The sequence below is a fragment of the Anguilla anguilla genome, chromosome 4 (assembly GCF_013347855.1).
Source record: "Anguilla anguilla isolate fAngAng1 chromosome 4, fAngAng1.pri, whole genome shotgun sequence".
Taxonomy (NCBI): Eukaryota; Metazoa; Chordata; class Actinopteri; order Anguilliformes; family Anguillidae; genus Anguilla; species Anguilla anguilla.
Window position 1 is genome coordinate 24,156,873 of NC_049204.1, and position 17,926 is coordinate 24,174,798.

Genomic DNA, 17,926 nt, shown 5'->3' on the forward strand with positions numbered 1-17,926 from the left:
TTCCATTAACCATTCCTCCTAAAAAGCTGACTTTTCACTGGCAGAGGTGGATAGGAGCATCCTCACGTGGGATTCCCTCCTATTGTCTGCTTTGTGTTGGCACTGGCAGAGCCGTTCTCCGCTGGCTCATTAGATAGCAAATGAAAAATCCAGCGGGCGCAGAACTTAGTCGCATTCCAGCAGTGGCCTTCCTGGATTAATAGTCACCTTGCTGAGGAAACAGCATGAGAAGGCACCGCGATGCCAAGCCTCAGAGTGTTCAGGAACTGAGGTCACGGATTAACTGTCAGTTTATGTACAGATGAGTGACTTGCACTGTTCATGGCACTGTTATTTAGTGTTCACAATACTTGCAAAATGGCCACTTCCAGGGTAATGCAGAGCTAGAGATTAGGTACACAAAATACTTTTTGGAGGAGAGTATTCACTTGACTCTTGATGGTACAAAAATCTCTACTTTTTCTTTATTTGCTATGACTAGTTCTAAAATAAATAGTGATGATTAGAATGTTATGTCATTTGAATGTATTTTACACATACAATAGTGACTACGACTATACTCGCTCAAAGTATCAACAGTTTTTTTTAGAGTTGATAAAACACTGAATGTCTTGCTGCATAAGATTGTACTAAACACCTCTTTGAGTGTCCAAATATAAAATGCTTCACTCTGCAGCAGAGGCAGAACACCACCAAGGGATATACAGTATTTTTAAAGCAACTTTTGTCCTAAGTGCAGATACAGCCACAGGGCCCAGATTGACCACAGAGGAAAACAGGTTGTTGTGTTTCCGGACACAGACCCAGAATAAGCTTTGGAGTTGATCTGCTGCTCCTTTCCCATGCTTTTACAATGTCATCCCCCTTGTGGAATTAAAAAAAAAATTTTTTACACCGCTCGAGCTCAACGCATGCCTACCTTGGCCCCAGCCACGCTGTGCCAAGATGTCCAGCAGTCAGTGTCTGCACAGTCCTGGACCGGGCACTAATCCCTGAGCTGTCAGAGGACCCTGCACTGAACTCATCCTGGCCTGCAGGAAAAGGCTCTAATTGGGGGATTTTCTACATCATTAACCCCGATGAGCAGCCCTCCTGCCCTGGCTCCCACCCCTCTTTCTCCCTTACAATGGTTGCTACTTTTCCCCAAACTTCCTGAGCAACTTCATCGCGCTGTCACCTCATTTAGGCCAAGTGCTGTTTGTTTGTCTCAGCACTCATCTTTGGTGCCCAGCCTCAGAAGATAGCCTCCATGCAAATCAATACCAAAACAGAGAACAACAACTGTGATCCCTGAGTCTTTTTACCCAGCTATATGGGACACTTTCATTAAGTACATCCCACCAATCCATACGAACACTGCTGCTCTAAATCTATGACTCAGTAATTAGTGGCCCATTCATTAAATTAAACATACAGTACACTAGTTAGCAAGAAAAGTTTTAATTTAGCACAGGTAAAGTTATTTAGTGTAAAACAGGGATGGCTTGAACATTTAGGTCATTCAAATTTCAATTTGATTGGATATCCTAAATGTATACCATTCCAAGTTTGGATGATATACATTTAGGATATCGGTAAACTATACCTGTTATTCAAATTCATACACGTTCCGGGCGGAATTAGAGCATACTTGACGGATCTCATTTTGAGACGTGCCCCGCACGCAATTGGCGCTCCAGACCCAGATGGCCCTTGATAAGAGGTCTTCCCGGTGTCCCATCTGTCCGGGAGTGCGGTTCACACGCTACTAATGCGAACGCGGCGGGACCAGCCCGTTTGGAACATGTGCTGCTGCGGCAACGCCTGGGGGCAATTAGGGAGCAGTGAGCCCCCAAAAACCCCCCACCCCCTAGACCAGTCTGATTGATTGGAACCTCATCTTCCTAACGGGCTGGCAGGGTGCCACATTCAGCCCGGGAAGGGGGGAGGTAAGAGGGGGCCATTGGGGGGAGGGGGGGGGGGGGAGTGGAGGGCAACCCATCATGTTCGTGTGTCTGTGATCCTCCCCAAGAGTGAAAACTTCTCACATTTTGTGCACAAAAATGAAGAAAGAGCCAGCAGCATAGAACTCTATCAAACTATATTTCTTTATTTAAAGTTTATTCCAACTTTATTAAATTTTTTCCCATAGAACATGGAAGTCAGTTCAAAGAAAACATCTAAAAAAATTACAAGAAACATGCAGCAGAAATGATGGCCAAACAGGAATAAAATTTTACCTGTACACTTTCAGATATGAATCACAAATTAATTCCCCAGGTTCTAGTGCATTTTTCTCAATTAAAAAAATATCTATACTTTGGCTTATTCTTAGTCCAGTATCAAACGAGTCCCCCTGCACTATATCATTGAATGAACATTTGATAAACATAATCTGGAATGAAAAAAGAAAATCAGCCTGTCCAGAGTGGCAATTAATCACATATTTCAGCCTCTATGTTCATCAATCACCAGGTGCAACTACAGCCAAGCTGTGCAAGGTTAGTAAGTGTTACACATGATTGTCGAGGTACAGAATTCCAGCAACAATTAATAATTGTGAATTAGACGCACAAATTAAATTATTATTTTAGGATTAAATCTTACAAAAATAGTTTTCTTACTTCAGCTGTACTATGTTAATCCCAGCAGCACATGCTAACACGCCCCCTCCCCCTTCCCCCCACCCTTAAATCCATCATTTAAGAAACAGACATTTACCAGAGCATTCAATATTGCAGTGGATCACAAGCATAGCTGATCAGGTCCAATTGACTGTTGCTGAAGTGCTCCTTCAAACACCAACAAGCTTGCTGGACAGCTAATTACTTTCATGAGAATGTGTTATCATTATTGTGTATGATACAGCACAAAAATACTCCAACTCCATGACAACGTGTCCTTTTGTTTTAGGAGTAGATCTATACCTTGTGCCAAGCTTAAATTTCCAATGTTTTTAAAAGAACCAAAGACTTTTAACCGGGACTTTTAATCAGTGTTTTCATTAGTGATGGGCAAAAAAAAGAAAAAAGATTTGAATATCCTTTCAAAGTATACTTTTGAGTATCCTAACAAAAATTGCACTTTTGTGAGAAGGAAACTGTCTTCACCCATGCAGTAATGTACTACTAGTTATGAAATTTAAACCATTTGCTTTTGAATAAATTCAGTGTAAACTGGAAAAATAATATTCATGCCTACAAAAGGTTGTAGTAACAATCCAGATGCCAAACTGCGTTATATCTTAACCTTTTCATTCTATATCTAAATCATCAACCTTAACATGTGTGCTGTACATATGTAAGGTGAACAGTCATTTTTAAACCACGAAACAAATATGTTTAGCATCGTTAGCATACATAACCCAACACATTCTCTCTCCAAACAACATGGCAAATATTTAAGAGTACTAAACCCAGAGTATTTATAATGTACCCCTGCAGATGACCATTTGAAGGGAAAAAAAATCTTTCACAGAGTAAATAGATAACGATTTTTTTTTTCATTGTTAAAGTGGTTCAGGGTCAGTGTTTTAGCGGCGACGCCTATTAGTCCACTCTGTGACCGTTTTTCCTCAAGAACTTCAGACAAAGAAGAGGGGGCTTGATCGGTTGTGCAGAACAATGGGCAAACTTAGCAGGGTGACACATCAGTCAGGTCCCCGTCTGCTGTTCTGCACGTACCCGCAGTGACAGGCAGCCAAGCTGCAAATGCATTTCCTTTCTCTGACACTCACTGAGGCAGAACAATGTTGATCCAGTGGCTTCTGGTGCCCAGTCCCCCAGCTCCCCCCCCCCCCCCCCCCCCCCCCAGTAAGGACATGCTCCTTCGTATGTGAGAATGAACTCCACCCACAGATAAACAACTGTCGTGTCACACTGCTGTTCTCTCATTCTGTGAGTGCTATAACATAACAACAACAACAACAACAAAAAATTTATGTCCCAGAATTTGGGCTGAGGGCTTTTATTTTGGTGTGTGTATTTTTACACTTTTTCCCCTTCCCAAAGTGACCTATGCAACCAAGCCACTGCAAGCCTTTTCAACAAACTCACAGTTGAGGGTAAGGGAATAATTAATATGTAATTAAAAAAAAAAACAATTAAATAAACAAATCAAAAATACAGCCAGACACCAAATTCAAACATGCCATGCTGATCAGGAGCTCAGTAAACAAACATGCTATTGATATTATTGTTGTTGTTGTTGTTATAGGTTATTATATAAAATAATAATTTTGCCTTTAACTTTGGAGTGTTATACTGTGCTTACATTTGCAAAATTACAAGACAGGATAGTATAAAAACTGTGACCTCCTGGGAAATGAACCAGTAATATTTAAAGTTCCAAAGCCACTCTGCCTCACTGTCGTCCAGCAGGGTAACTGCATTGAAGGGGGAGATCCAACCCCTATTTGCAGTTCTTTATCATTTGACTTTAAGCACTGGAGGTGTGCACACCAAAAGTGAGAACAAAAGTGTATACTTGCCATCAATATTTTTTAGTTTTGAAATTATTAGATATTGATAATTATCATTCCTCATTCCCAGCATGCACCAGCTTCTCCACTCCCAGGGAGCTTTTTAAAAATACCTTTTCATTCATTTAATAAAATTTAATTCATTTGTTTGGCCTGTCTCCTTCAGTTTAGTGGAGGATGGTACTGATTTCTGTGGGCGAACACAGTCTGAAGTTTTCTTAGGGCAGCTGTCACTCAAATCAATTAGAAGCAGGAGTTAATCGCTTTTAAAGCAGTTAATTAGGTGTTAAGAGCTGTTCACGTCTGTCCAAATTAACCGGTCTGACAGATTGTCTTGCACATCCTCCCCTTCCAGACGCCACTAGACTTTTTCCAGGAAATCTCACCCTTGGGATTAAACCACTCTTAAACTAAACATGTAATATAGATTATAAAAAGAAAAACAGAAGTTAACTATTCAAAGCTGACAGTATTTCAAGTTTTTCAAGCTGGCAGAAATACTGTTAAGTTCATTACTAGCGAGCCTGGGAGTACCCTGAATTCCCCCATTGCATGGACAATCAAATAATTATGATGTAACTTTTGTATTCCAAAATGTAGCATACTTAACATTCTCTACATTTATAAGTGAAGTCTAGAACCTTCTTAAAGTGATTCCTACATCCTTTGCTCTTTTGTGGGCTACAGTGAATGATATAATAAATGGTGTGCTGTAGGTGTGTGCATGCCTCACACCACAGTCTTATACATACAAATGTGGCGAGACAGTTTCCATTTCAGATGCCCATTCTGCCCTATGAACACATATGTGTAATGTTGAAAAGGATTCTGCAGGACACCCCCTTTTGCATCCTCCTCAGTGCAACCTTGGAAGTCTATCACAATGTCCAGGTAGAAAACTGAAAAATTAAACTGCAACCATAATATCATTGCTAACACGGTGAATATTAAAACCCTCAATTAATGTAATTAATACATTTCACATTTGTTTTGTTTCGTGAATTGTTTGGGGAAATATATGCAGGTACATTTTGTGTATAGTGGCTCTAAAACAATCAGGCAATTTTAAGAAATCTGCCATTTCTCCTGTCAATCACTGGAGCCGTCTTCCTGTTTGGCCCCAAAAACTGACAGCGCCCAACTGTCTTTGGGACATTCTGATTCAAACGGGGATCAAAAGTGGCCAGCAAGTGAGAGTAGAGATGCTCCTCAGAGGAATCCATTGGGGTCTTCTTCCAGTTTCTTCAGGTCAAAATGGAGATTCACGTGGTTAACTGGACTCATCTATCTCCTACTCAAAGGTTGCTTCATCAACAAATATATGTATACTTTTTTTTTTCTTAAAACAAGATGATTTCTATATTCTTGTATTTGATAATAATGCTTTTCCAGCTAAATCCCACTTATGTGATTAGCCATTGTTGCAGGTAATATTCAGGGATTCCTTTCCCAGAGTGAGCAAAGCCACCGTTGTTCTCACTGTGGATAATGTGCTGTTTATTTACAGGGGTCAAGGGGATGATTGGATCTGAGGGTGTGACATAGATATCCAGCGTGAAACACAAGGCCTCAAGCGGAACAGGAACATATCCCGATACCTCACCACTCCGACATCAACCAGGCAGTTATTACAGCGAGCGTAACCTGGGTGCGAAATGTCACTGCTGAACAAAGAAAAAAACAATATCACAATCACTTATATCTACGTAGTGCTTCCAGTCCCACGTCCAGAAGGTTGTTGAACCAGCTCAGCGAAAGCAAATCAAAAGCGAGAACAAAAATGGAGTTTCAAAGCAGGCCGTCTCCAGTCTGTCACATGGGCTGCCAGGTTTTATCCATGGACTGAATGTGCTCCTTGGCCTTCATCCTCAGGGAGGCGATGCTGGAGGTGCGCTGGTCGGCGTCCTCCAGTGGGTACTTGTCGGAGAAGGTGGCGGGACACTGGTACGGCGGAGGTGCCATGGGCTGCATGCCCTGTGGCATGGCCGGGGGGGTGTTGAGGAAGCCGTGGCTGGAGTACCCGGGCTGCAGGCCCTGCGCGGGGCCCATGAACCCGGGCAGGCTGTGGACGGGCGCGGAGCTGGACAGCGGGGAGGTCAGCCAGGGGTCCAGTGGCAGGGAGTTGGTCATGGGCCCCACGTTGGCGTGCATGGGCGGCCGGTTGAAGGAGAGCATGGGGGAGTCGTGCAGCTTCATGGTGCTGGCGTCCATCTTCTCCTGCCGTCGCCACTTGGCTCGACGATTCTGGAACCACACCTGAAGGTGGACAGACAGAAATATTCAGGCACAGCACCGTGAAAAAGGTGAGTGGGAGAAAACTGTGGCACTTTCATTTGTAGTAGTTATGCCTGATGAAGGTCTATGTTTTCAAAAAAACACTCTTGAATAAAGATGCAGAGAAGTCCCTTAAACCTAATTCATAATAGCTGAAATGATGCTTGAGAGGAGAAAAGTTCTTCAACTTTAATTCACGTGCATTGTTTCTTACTGATCATCTCAAACCTATGCACTCATGTTAGATGATTAAGCCTGTAACTACCCTGTCTTATGTAAATCTGTGTATTGCAGAATCAGCATCTGTTTTCACCATATAACAACATTCTAGTTCTCCCACCTCTTCCCTCAGTGTCTTTGCTTTTAACCAACAACATATAAGCTACTATTATATTTAAGCTATAATAATCATCATCATCATCATCATCATCATCATCATCAAAAGTGCATTTTGACACTTGAGCAAATTGGAAGGTAACAGAGAGGGGGGGGGGCCGTACCTGGACCCGGACCTCCGGGAGGTTGACCTTCATGGCCAGCTCCTCGCGGCTGTACACGTCGGGGTAGTGCGACTTCTCGAAGGCACGCTCCAGCTCGTGCAGCTGGTAGGTGGTGAAGGTGGTGCGGTTCCGCCGGTGCTTCTTCTTGGGCTGCTCCTCGTCCAGCGGGTCGGGCGACTTGCCCTCGCTCTCCATGCCCTTCTGCAGCTCACTCAGGTCCCCCTCGCACTTGTTGGAGAACAGGCCCGAGTCTAACCAGGGGGGAGAGAGCACGGGGGTTAGGCTGGGTATGAACAAATGAAGTAGCGAGATGGAAATGGAATGGAGCGATGTACACTGCTGTGCACTGAAATATAAAAATATTATGATTATAATTATTATGATGATAATACTACTACTACTTTTACTACTACTAATACTAATTTAAAAAAATATTATTATTACAGTACAACCTCTATTATCTGCCACTTTACTTCCCCAAATTGTATTATTATATAATAATAATAATAATAATAATAACAATAATTATTATTACTGTTGTCATTGTTACTCTTATTATTATTATTATTATTATTAACATTAATAATAATAATAATAATAATAATAATTGTTATTATTATTTCATTATTATTATTGCATTGATTTTAAATAATGATTTATCTTAGCGTTCACGTTTTAGAAAAGTAGGTTCTTTCAGTCTCTGTCCTCAGTTGCACCAACATTACATTTCAGCATTTGGACAGCACCTGCTACATCGCCATTACTCAAAGCTTCTTTTCTTTTCTTGATCTTTTACTTGGCTCTGATTTCAAACTAATCCTTGAACATTATAGGGAATTTTCAGTTACAAAGGACTGGGTCTAAGATAATTTCCCCACTCCTGACCATAAATAAGAACAGTCGTAGTGGGGACAAGATGTCCGTTGGCACTTCGCAAAAAAACAGGTAGTTAAGACGTTACTTTAATGTCATGCCAGGATTACGCCGCTTACAGTATGTCACAGGACCGCACGTCTACCCTTCTGGGAAAAAGGCATTTGCCTACAGGTGTCTGTGTCAGGGAGCATATATGCCTCGCCAGTAGCTTGGCCTCCCCCTGCCAGGTTTCAGTTTATCTGCTTAAGGAAATGCTTACCACACTCAGCCTCATCTCTTAATGATGAAGGGCCATGATGGAGGAGCGGGGGAACACAGGCACTTGTTGGCAACATGGCACCGTAGGCTTTCACTACACGTTTCCCTCGCGCTAATCTCCCGGGAAACAGATGCTGCCCGGTTAAGTGGCCTCAGCCTTAATCTACCTAAAGGCTTCAACTGTGTCTGCAGCATTCAGCGGCGGCCCAACAAAAACTGGTTAATATCGCCGGGAAATTAGCGGTGTAAACACGTTGCATGTCAGGCTTGATTGGAGCAGATCAAAGGTAAATCAATTAATATAGCACAGAGACCACCGTCAGGTCAATGAACCTGCACAGGCATTTGCAACAAAAGAGGCAACATCCATGCTTCTGCGTTCTGGTGTTCATCCGTGCTTTTTATGAAGCATTTCTTCTGTTACAGACAAATGTCGTCCCGTCAATTAAGTAGAGAATGTGATTGAATTCCCTGCTAGAAAAGTCAAGGGAGGACTTTGTTTTAGAAGTGTGTCCTAGAAGTTCTAGAAGTCTATTCTCTTTGCCCTAGAAGAGTGACTGTTAATGTAGAGAATGTATACTCGTAGAGTGTGTCAAGAAGGCCACCCATTAAGGGCTGAAGCTCCATTTTTGGGGGTCTACGTAATGGGACTACTGGGTTCAAGAGGGGCAGAGCACCAGGAGGGCTGACTTAGCTTCACCTGAGCCAAAACTGTACACAGTCTTTTGTGAATTCATGTTTGTGCAGCTTCAGCGTCTCAAAGAAACAATGGAACTCAATTTCCTTGATCCATTCAGTCCAGAGAAAAGGAAAAAAAAAATATGGGAAGCCTCAATTAACTAACGAGAGCAGGGTTTTTTGGGCCCGCTGATCCCCCTCTCATTAACAGACAGAGCCAGAGCCCCCCTGGAAGTCTGTGGACCATTCTGCTCTCCAGCAGGGTGTGACATCAGCACAATGGAAAGGTCGCTTCGGGGTCACGGACCGCCTCACTGCCTCTCAGCCTGTTGGAACACTCTGGGACCCAGCGGAATGTTTACAGTCGTGTAATGCTTCTTTGTGTGAAAGAATATTGGGATGTAGTGACAAGAGTGGGGGAGTTCAAAACAGAAACATTGCTTTATATTGACTGGAGGAAGACACATTCATGTTCCACCCTCAAGATCACAGACACTAAATTCTTGGTTGAAAAAAGCACCATGGATTAAATGCCTTGGCAGAAATAAAATGTGTGCCAACATACCACTGTGCATAACTCATATGTGTAGCAGAGAAGTTTTTTGTGCAGTGCTACGGATGGATTATCAAAATGGGGTTATCAGGCCTCCCAAGCTTTTTCTGTGTGTTTTTTTTAAATCTGTGAATGAGCTAACAACATTTCGGTCAACAAGGATGACCATATTAAATGCCATACATTATAGATAATTTTTTCTCTGTGTTACAGAGTGACAGAAAGGCCAGTGTTACATCAGGGTCCTTAGAGTACCGTTGCTTTGTACAGCACATTTGTTTTGCTTGGCTCAATCCAAAGCATCATCAACTGTAATTCCGCACTCCAAACTGCAAAGGCTGCCAGAACTCATAATGGGACAAAGGATAATTAAGGATGTCCTACAATGCTCAGCTGACAACATTTATGTTTTGCGCCTAATTCTGTTGTTCTTGAGGCTCAGAATCTAATATAATACCCACCACAGTTTTTTAATTGTCATCAGCCTTTCTTTAATTAATTTCTCCAGTAATAGTCCTCTTATTATATTTTACAAATTTCTTGTGGCCATGGTACTCATTGTAGACTGACAACACATTGGCTACGTTCAGACTGGAGCTAAATATGGTTGTCACTCCGCTTAATCCTGTTGCGTTCACACATAGTTAGGTTGAGAAAGAGAGTGACAACCGCATTCAACAACCAAAGTCACTACTTGAAAAATTCAGGAATTGTCTGCTGAATTTGAGTGTGGATACAATGTGTATCAGAACTGGACTGGACGACTAGTTTCTTGTGATGCAAGGCACTGCATGTGCAATTTGGCTCCATTGTTCACTCAAATGCTGCGGTCTACACAAAGTCGGCTAAAACATATATCTGTTGATGACGATTTGTTATGAACAGACGGAAAAACTCACGTCTGTTTTTTTATTTTCAAATGAATTCAGTACATTTTCTAAACCTGCTAAATTGCGCTGTCCTAAATGTTGTTCTGGTTACAGAGAATATTTACAGCTGTCACAAGGCCTGATTAGGACAGTGGCTCCTGTTACTGTAAATACACAGTCAGCTCATTTCACTTCACTCTGCTGTAGTGTGTGCAATACACAACGATATTCTCTCTCCAAAATGAATACCGTTGTCACTCTCATGAACTGACAGTGTGGACGTAGGCTTTCAGAGCATAACAGGAAACAGGGTCTGTGGGTGTGGCTGACTTCCTGTCTTATGAGAGACTCACTGTGATAGGCAGGCTGCTCTGTGCTGTCTCTCAGGGCGGGGAGGTGTCCGTAAGGGTGCGAGGGGTCCTGCTTTCCAGGGTCCCCCAAGCTCTCCACATCAGCTTTGTGGGGCCCAGCTGTGCCCGTAGGGCTGAGCAGGGGGTCCTGGTCCTTACTGAAGCCCAGGATGACGTCGATGCTGTGGACGCGGCCGCCCACCGCCGCCCCCCCTCCTTTCACCATCTCGTGGAAGTTACTGGGCGAGAGGCAGCCGTCGTCCACCATGCTCATGGTATCCAGTGACAGATGCATTCGAGCGTCGGGGTTCGTTCTCTCCTCCGGCCGGGAATGAGGGTCGATGATCGCTGTAGCGACTGAGGTTCCAGGCTCTGGTCTTCTCACAAACCCAAGGGGAAATAAAGCTAAAATGCTCAAATGAGGCTAGCGGAAACCCCCTGGAAATTACAGCTCTTGTGTCCTTGCGCTTCAGAAAACAGGCCTTTGCACCTGCAAAACAGAATTGAAAGAAAGTTCTACATCTTGTGACCATTGTCATTTTTTCTTCTCTCCACAAGTTCATGCTTTAAGAATCTTTACCCTCAAGTTGACTGACTTGATACCAGTAGACGCCACAGTAAATATAAAATGTCAAATGAGAAATTCTAAAATTGGTTTAAGGGGTGAAAATACCTATTAAGAAAGGACTTTCTTTCTTATTATGTATTACAGTGAACAGTACATGCAGTAAGTACTTACAGTAGGTTACATGCCAGAATTGTAATCTCAAAGTCTTGAAAGCCTAGAAACTAAACCCACTCCTTCTATAAATGAAGTAAGCCACCTTAAAACCAGTCAGAGCTTTTCTTTTACTAAACTGAGAATGCATTGATCATCTTTTTTAGGAATTGCTTTTTTACCACTTAAGAAAGGTGATCCAAAAATCTAGTGAGTCTGATCATTTGTCGTTTGTGCAAAGAGATAATTTGATGGTTTAAAAATTAAGTGAGTCATCCTCCTCTGAAATATTTTTGCATCAATTAATTTTTTCCAATAATTTAATTGTAACTATATATCACTTTTTAAAGTATATGCTGCATGTATGCTTTTAGAAGCTCTGGCTGGGTGTAGGGCCAACCTGCCATGCGTTACAGGAGGAAGGTTATGTTCTAGTCACATGTAAAAAGCAGGAATAATGTACGGTCATGCAGGCAAACCCTTGAGACATTGGATGAAATATATGAACATACATTAATTTTCAACCGTATAAAGTGGTGCTAGAAAAATTCTAGTGAACCAATTTGTTCTTATTTACAATTATCAAGCTGAAGTAATGGAGTATTTATGTTTTTTTACTAAGAGTCATATGGGCTAAAAGCAACATAGCTATGCTATATTATTGTTATTATTAAGAAGAAGAAAGAGAAGAAAGATAGTAATATAGTTACGACATAACAAAATACTTTTTATCTAGAAAGATTCACAATGAGAAGAAGGCCAACCGTCAAAGAAATAAAGACAAAAGTTGTGCATTAGCATAGCACATGAAGCTGAATTACTCAGAAACATCTATTTCAGGTTGAACATTGATTGACTTGTTTGCTATTTCTTTATTGATGTGAAACATTAAATGTTCAATACATCTTAGAATATATTTATACAAATCTGACCTTATGAATTAATTTGATTCATTTTCATGAAATACTTGTCAGGACTTATTTATTTATGTGTGCAGTACTCAGTCAACAGTTATTTAAACAAGTATACATTTTTACGTTTACGTTTACATTTGAATTATAGAACATCAACCTGAAAAACAAATGGCTGTTTTTCTTTCCATTTAAAAGTAGTGCGCAACTCGAGTAAAATCATTTACATGTAAACATGCCACTCACGGAAATCATGCCTTACCAGTTAAGCAGAGTATTTAACATACTTTTCAGTATAATAAATGAATAACAATGTTTCTAAATAAATGTTAAACGTACATAGGATATCGCCAATATTTAAAACAACTCAGCAGATCAGTCAACCTTTCCTACATTTGAATTTGGAAAACCGTGCATCACTGATTGCGTTTACATTCAGAAATATAGACTGAAAAATATTTTATTAACGCTTCTTTACTTCATATTGTGTTCAAAATTAACACAATATAAAGTAAAATATAAGACGTAAGACATAACTAGTTCAATACATAAAATATGAACGCAAATATATGAAATTTAATTGTGAATGTATCAGATTCTGGTTCTTTTAAAATTAATTTGTAATTTCGGGCCAGTCATAATTTCTTAGCTCATAATTAAACATAATTGGGCTACACATTGGGCAGACACCACGTTGCATGTACAGAGGTTATCCTGTCTTAGTATATTGAAATATTTATTTTTGTTTATATTTTGACATATCAACCCAACGGACAGAAAAGTATGTTTTCAATAATGAAAGAAACATATTCAGATCACTGCAGGTGTATCAGACAATAACGAGCACCCCTGAACTATCGTAATGTGACATGTAACACCATGTCCATCGTTATTAATATTAGCGGTATACATGTCGTTTCGGCCTACATATCGCAGAGATACAGTTTGCATTTTGGACATTTGGGAGGAATAGTTGCTTTAATGTACATCCCAGCCTTCATATGCGTAATGGTAGCCTACTTCATATAGTAAAAGAATTCGATAGAATTAAATAAAAATGTAAAATACAAACTTGAATTTCCCCCCAAAAAATATGAGGAAAACAATTAACTCAAAACATACCTTTCAAAGAGGCTACTTGCTATCTGCCTGAAGGTTCTGCAACCGTCAATATTCCACCTGTTTTCCCTCAACACGACAGCAACTGTCGAGACTTTCCACGCGATAGTCCTGTGAGTGAAGCAAAGTTCCGTTCTGCCTTGATTGTCAACGCATTTTATGTTTACATTTGGTTAAACTAACGAATAAACAAATATAATAGATGAAAATTTCATTGAAAGAAACGGTTTTCCTTTTTTGTTTAAACTCTTTCTAAGACGTGCAGACGACAGAGGTACGCGGAAGAATGGACATAAAACGAAAGGATTAGAGAGGTTTATTAATTGGAATCCTTCCCCTTTAAGAATGATTGACAGTTGTTTTCTGGTCAAGTAATTGCTCTAAATGTAGCTTGCATTCACCCCACAGGAGGAGGCCGGAGCTAATGAAGCCGGGACAAGACTTTCTTTCAAAAAACTATTGTTTTAAAGACAAAGGCGTTCTACTGAAAGTTTTCTCTAATCCCTTCATTATTCCAGTGAAAGAGTATATTCAAAAAGGAAAACTTTCTGAAGAGATAACTTGTTTTTTTGTGTGTGTGTGCGTGAATGTTTAGCCAATGTTTAGATTTGTATTGGTCAGTACATTTCTGTCAATTCAACTGCTTTATTGTCTTTCTTTTATTTTTGTAGTTCTGGGTTTTTTGACCCATACTAAAATAAAGTCAAGTTCAGTGAGAGAATTTGATGGCACGTGAAATTTTAATAACAGTGGACCAGCTTATACATTGTTTGAAGTTTATTTCCTTCATGCAGTTCCAGTCAGTAAAAAACATGTCTCAATGTTAGAAATAGCTCTAATTCTCAACTGGAATTAGCATCATATTTTTGGGAACTTTTAACGAAGCATATTACTTGTGGCCTAATTATTGATCTAGGAGTTGTAGTAACTCTATTAATTCCATATGTCTTAAAATCTGGAAGAGAAAACCACGTAATCAATTTAAAATAAAAAAGGTCAACCAGGAATGACCTTAGCAATACTAAATATTGACAAAAAGACTTTAAATTTCCAGTACATTTTTGCATCCTCAATGAAATAAAGCCCCGTCCTATGAATGTGTTAATATTAAAATGAATCAAACACTACAATAGTTTGAGATATAATACTGAAAAATGACAAGCTCCTGAACCCATTTTTTTCATAAATAGCCAAATGAGTGAAAGAAAAACAGATATTAACAAAAAATATGTATGTTTGCTTCTCCAAACAGATTTAAAACATGCAAGTAACATCAGCAGAGAAAATGCATAATAAAAATTATTATTATTATTATTATTATTATTGGCCACAAGATTGCTTGGTCAAATGTCAATCAATTTTCACATCCAAACACAAAATAATTATTCACTTTAAATTATGTCAGATATGTGAAATATTACAGAGCATCACAATTAAGTAATATTACAGAAGATCACAATTAAAGATCTAAAGCAAAACAATTACTGACATAATCAATTCAAGAAGAATGATCTCAGGTCTGTTTAACTGCCCATTAAGGATTTAACCCTGCTTTTGTAAATTGGCTTTGACTAACAGTTGCTGGAAGTATACATTACATACAATGGACTTGCAGCATAGATTCAGATCCAGATGGCTGGATGGTTTAAATGAGATAGATTGCTTCATGCAACACTATTTAGGTCTAATGTCTAATGAGTTTCATTTAAGTAGTATCAAGACAGCTTCATTAGATGCCTCTGACATCCCTGAGCATGTGAAGACAGGGGGCCTGTTTTTGAATTAGAGGAAAATAGGTATGCGATGACTCTGGCCTGTATGACAGGTCTCCCTCCTACCTGCTTCTGTCTATCTTTCTGCACTTCAGGCAGAGCGGTGACTTTAAGATACCGTGTTCTGTGCAGCCAGAGGGACATTAAAGCCTGGTCTGAAAGGAAAGAGGTGTCACGGCGATCAACCCTACCTTTAATGAGGCTAATGACTTCTCTGGAGATTTCCTCTGACCTCAGAGAAATCTAAAGATAAATTTAAGAAGCTCTGTAAGGAAGTCTGATATGAAGGAACAGCTAAAAAGGGTGGTTAGCCGTGATGTATTGCCCTGACAAACGCTCCGACTACATGGGTGGCAGTTTAGCCAAAGCACAAATAAACTGTTTTTCCCTAATTTCCATGTCTTACAAAACTTTTTAGTTCCATTTCAAGCCACAAAAACCACTATAAGCAATGGCAGAAACTGCTGCCACAAAATGATACAAGTGATAATAGCTACTTTCTTAACAAATACCTTTATGTTTCAGTACAGAACAGCAAGTTAAGCTTAATTGTACGTCCTTTGAAACATAAAGTTTGCAAATACACAATGTTTCAGATTTAATTTTGCATGTCACCTGTGCGGTCTGACACATGAGATCCCTGTGTCATTCACAAGAAAGAAAACTGTATTTTATATTGTTATGCAGTTTGACTCTTCTAGAAAGTATGTAATTATGAAGTGTAGAGAGGTACTTCTTTACAAAAATCTCCTGTCTTACAGTTCCTCTGTGCGTGGCTGTCAGTGGATTTTAGAGGATTCAGATGCTTAAATCCTACATCTGGGCTTATAGTCACACAAGCGGTATTTTTAACCTCAAGCCAAAGCATAATCTCAAAGTGTAACATTGTACATTTACATTTTTAGGTGTTTAACTGATTCTCTTATCCAGAGGGACGTACAAACGAAGAAAAGGCCCTGATTCGTAAACCCCATCCCAATTAGCAATGAATGAGAATTGCAATGGTCAAGCCATGACATCCCATCAAATTCTGGAAGAGGGGGGGAGATGTGGAAGAGGGGAATGGGAATCAGGGTAGAGAAGGCGGGAAGAGGTATTTCCTGAAGAGATGTAAGGGTGTTCTCTTAAAATATCACCATTTTATCTTGATGAAGTGTACAGTTTAATATACTTTGGGGGCAAGCTGGCCCCAGGGAAAATGTTTATATGAACACCTCAAGCAAATGCCAAATAGACATCCATACCAAAAAAAAAAAAAAAAAGTTTTCTTTACAGACACTTACACTCACCTTTAGAGCCACTCTTATGCACCTGACTAATTACGAAGTGCAGAATTCAATTGATGAAATTATTGATAGTTAATTGAGGGAGGATTTCAATAGCGCCATGTCTGGTCTACTGAGTGCCGGCAAACGGCTAGACTAGAATTAAGAGACAAGGCTGCAGGCTGCACACACACTTAAAGACAAGCTGGCTAGCCTGGCCTCTCTGAAAGGATATCACAGTGATGGGCTTAAAGAGATAAAATGCAGTTTAAAATAAGAGGAAAAATAAAGATGGGGCAAATGTTTGGAAATAGTGCTGGTATTTATACACCATAAACAGAAGCATAAAGTTCAGCAATTATAGAGTTTTGGTGGCCCTAAACAAAAAAGCTGTTGTGGCCCCAAAGTTCTCCAGCATAAAAATACAAAATAATTATAAAAACTTGACTTGTGTAGTCCAGGAATGGTTTTGGCCCTAAATGACTGCATTGGGTGTCTTCTTCCTGAAACACTTCCTGAAGCTTTTCTAGAAACTAGTGCACCAAGAAAACGGAAGAGTATTCCAGGATCCGAACAACGTAAAGCGTGGCATGGACTCTGCCAGGCTAAAGAACTTTCGCTCCAAGAGCCAGCTAAGTGGCCAACAGTTTTTTTTTTTTCTTCTCAGAATTCCATCCAGATGGTCATTGAAACTGTGTTAGAAACACAGCAGGAAATCACTGTAGAGGTCAAGGATGTTCCACCTCCAAGCAAGGGCTTTAGCCTATTGCTCAAAGCTGACCATCTGGCCTCCTGTACAGTGGAACATTCCTTTGTTTCACTGTCATTTCTACAGGGCTCTACAGAAGTTCAGGTTCTCAGTCACAACCAAGAAAGTACACCAATAGGCCTTCCTTCTCATACTAGGCTCTCATTTACTAACTCTCATTTATATATGGCCCTTTATTATTTGGGCGAACAGGCTGACAGGGGGATATACTTGGCCAGTAGAGATCAAGCACACAGCCCGGTACAAAAAGGAATTGATTTGTTAATAGTCTTACTGAAATGACACCTCTGGGAGCATCACAACATGGCAAGGAACTACTCAGGAGGGCAGTCACTCATCATTTTGAGCACCCAGGCCAATGAGTGTACCCTGGACGGCATTCAGTGACATGCTGTAGATATTCTAAAATGGAACCAGGCTGACCATGAACAGTTTTATCTGAAAATCAGTCCTGTTGTCAATAAGCAAACATTTCAGCCTGACATTTATCGATCTATTAAATGTATAGATTTATTAAATAAATAATACACTTCAATTTTAAATAATTGGCCATTT

At 40.2% G+C, this 17,926-nt stretch overlaps 1 protein-coding gene across 1 annotated transcript; it reads right to left on the reverse strand.

Annotated features, from left to right (window-relative positions):
- Positions 1–6,262: 6,262 nt before the first annotated feature.
- Positions 6,263–11,127, reverse strand: rx1 (retinal homeobox gene 1). Its single transcript, XM_035416006.1, has 3 exons — positions 10,821–11,127; positions 7,234–7,484; positions 6,263–6,715 (listed from the first exon to the last, which is right to left on the reverse strand). The coding sequence occupies exons 1-3, from the start codon at positions 11,110–11,112 to the stop codon at positions 6,272–6,274; spliced, it is 987 nt and encodes a 328-aa protein (XP_035271897.1). The 5' UTR covers positions 11,113–11,127; the 3' UTR covers positions 6,263–6,271.
- Between the last annotated feature and the right edge of the window lie 6,799 nt (positions 11,128–17,926).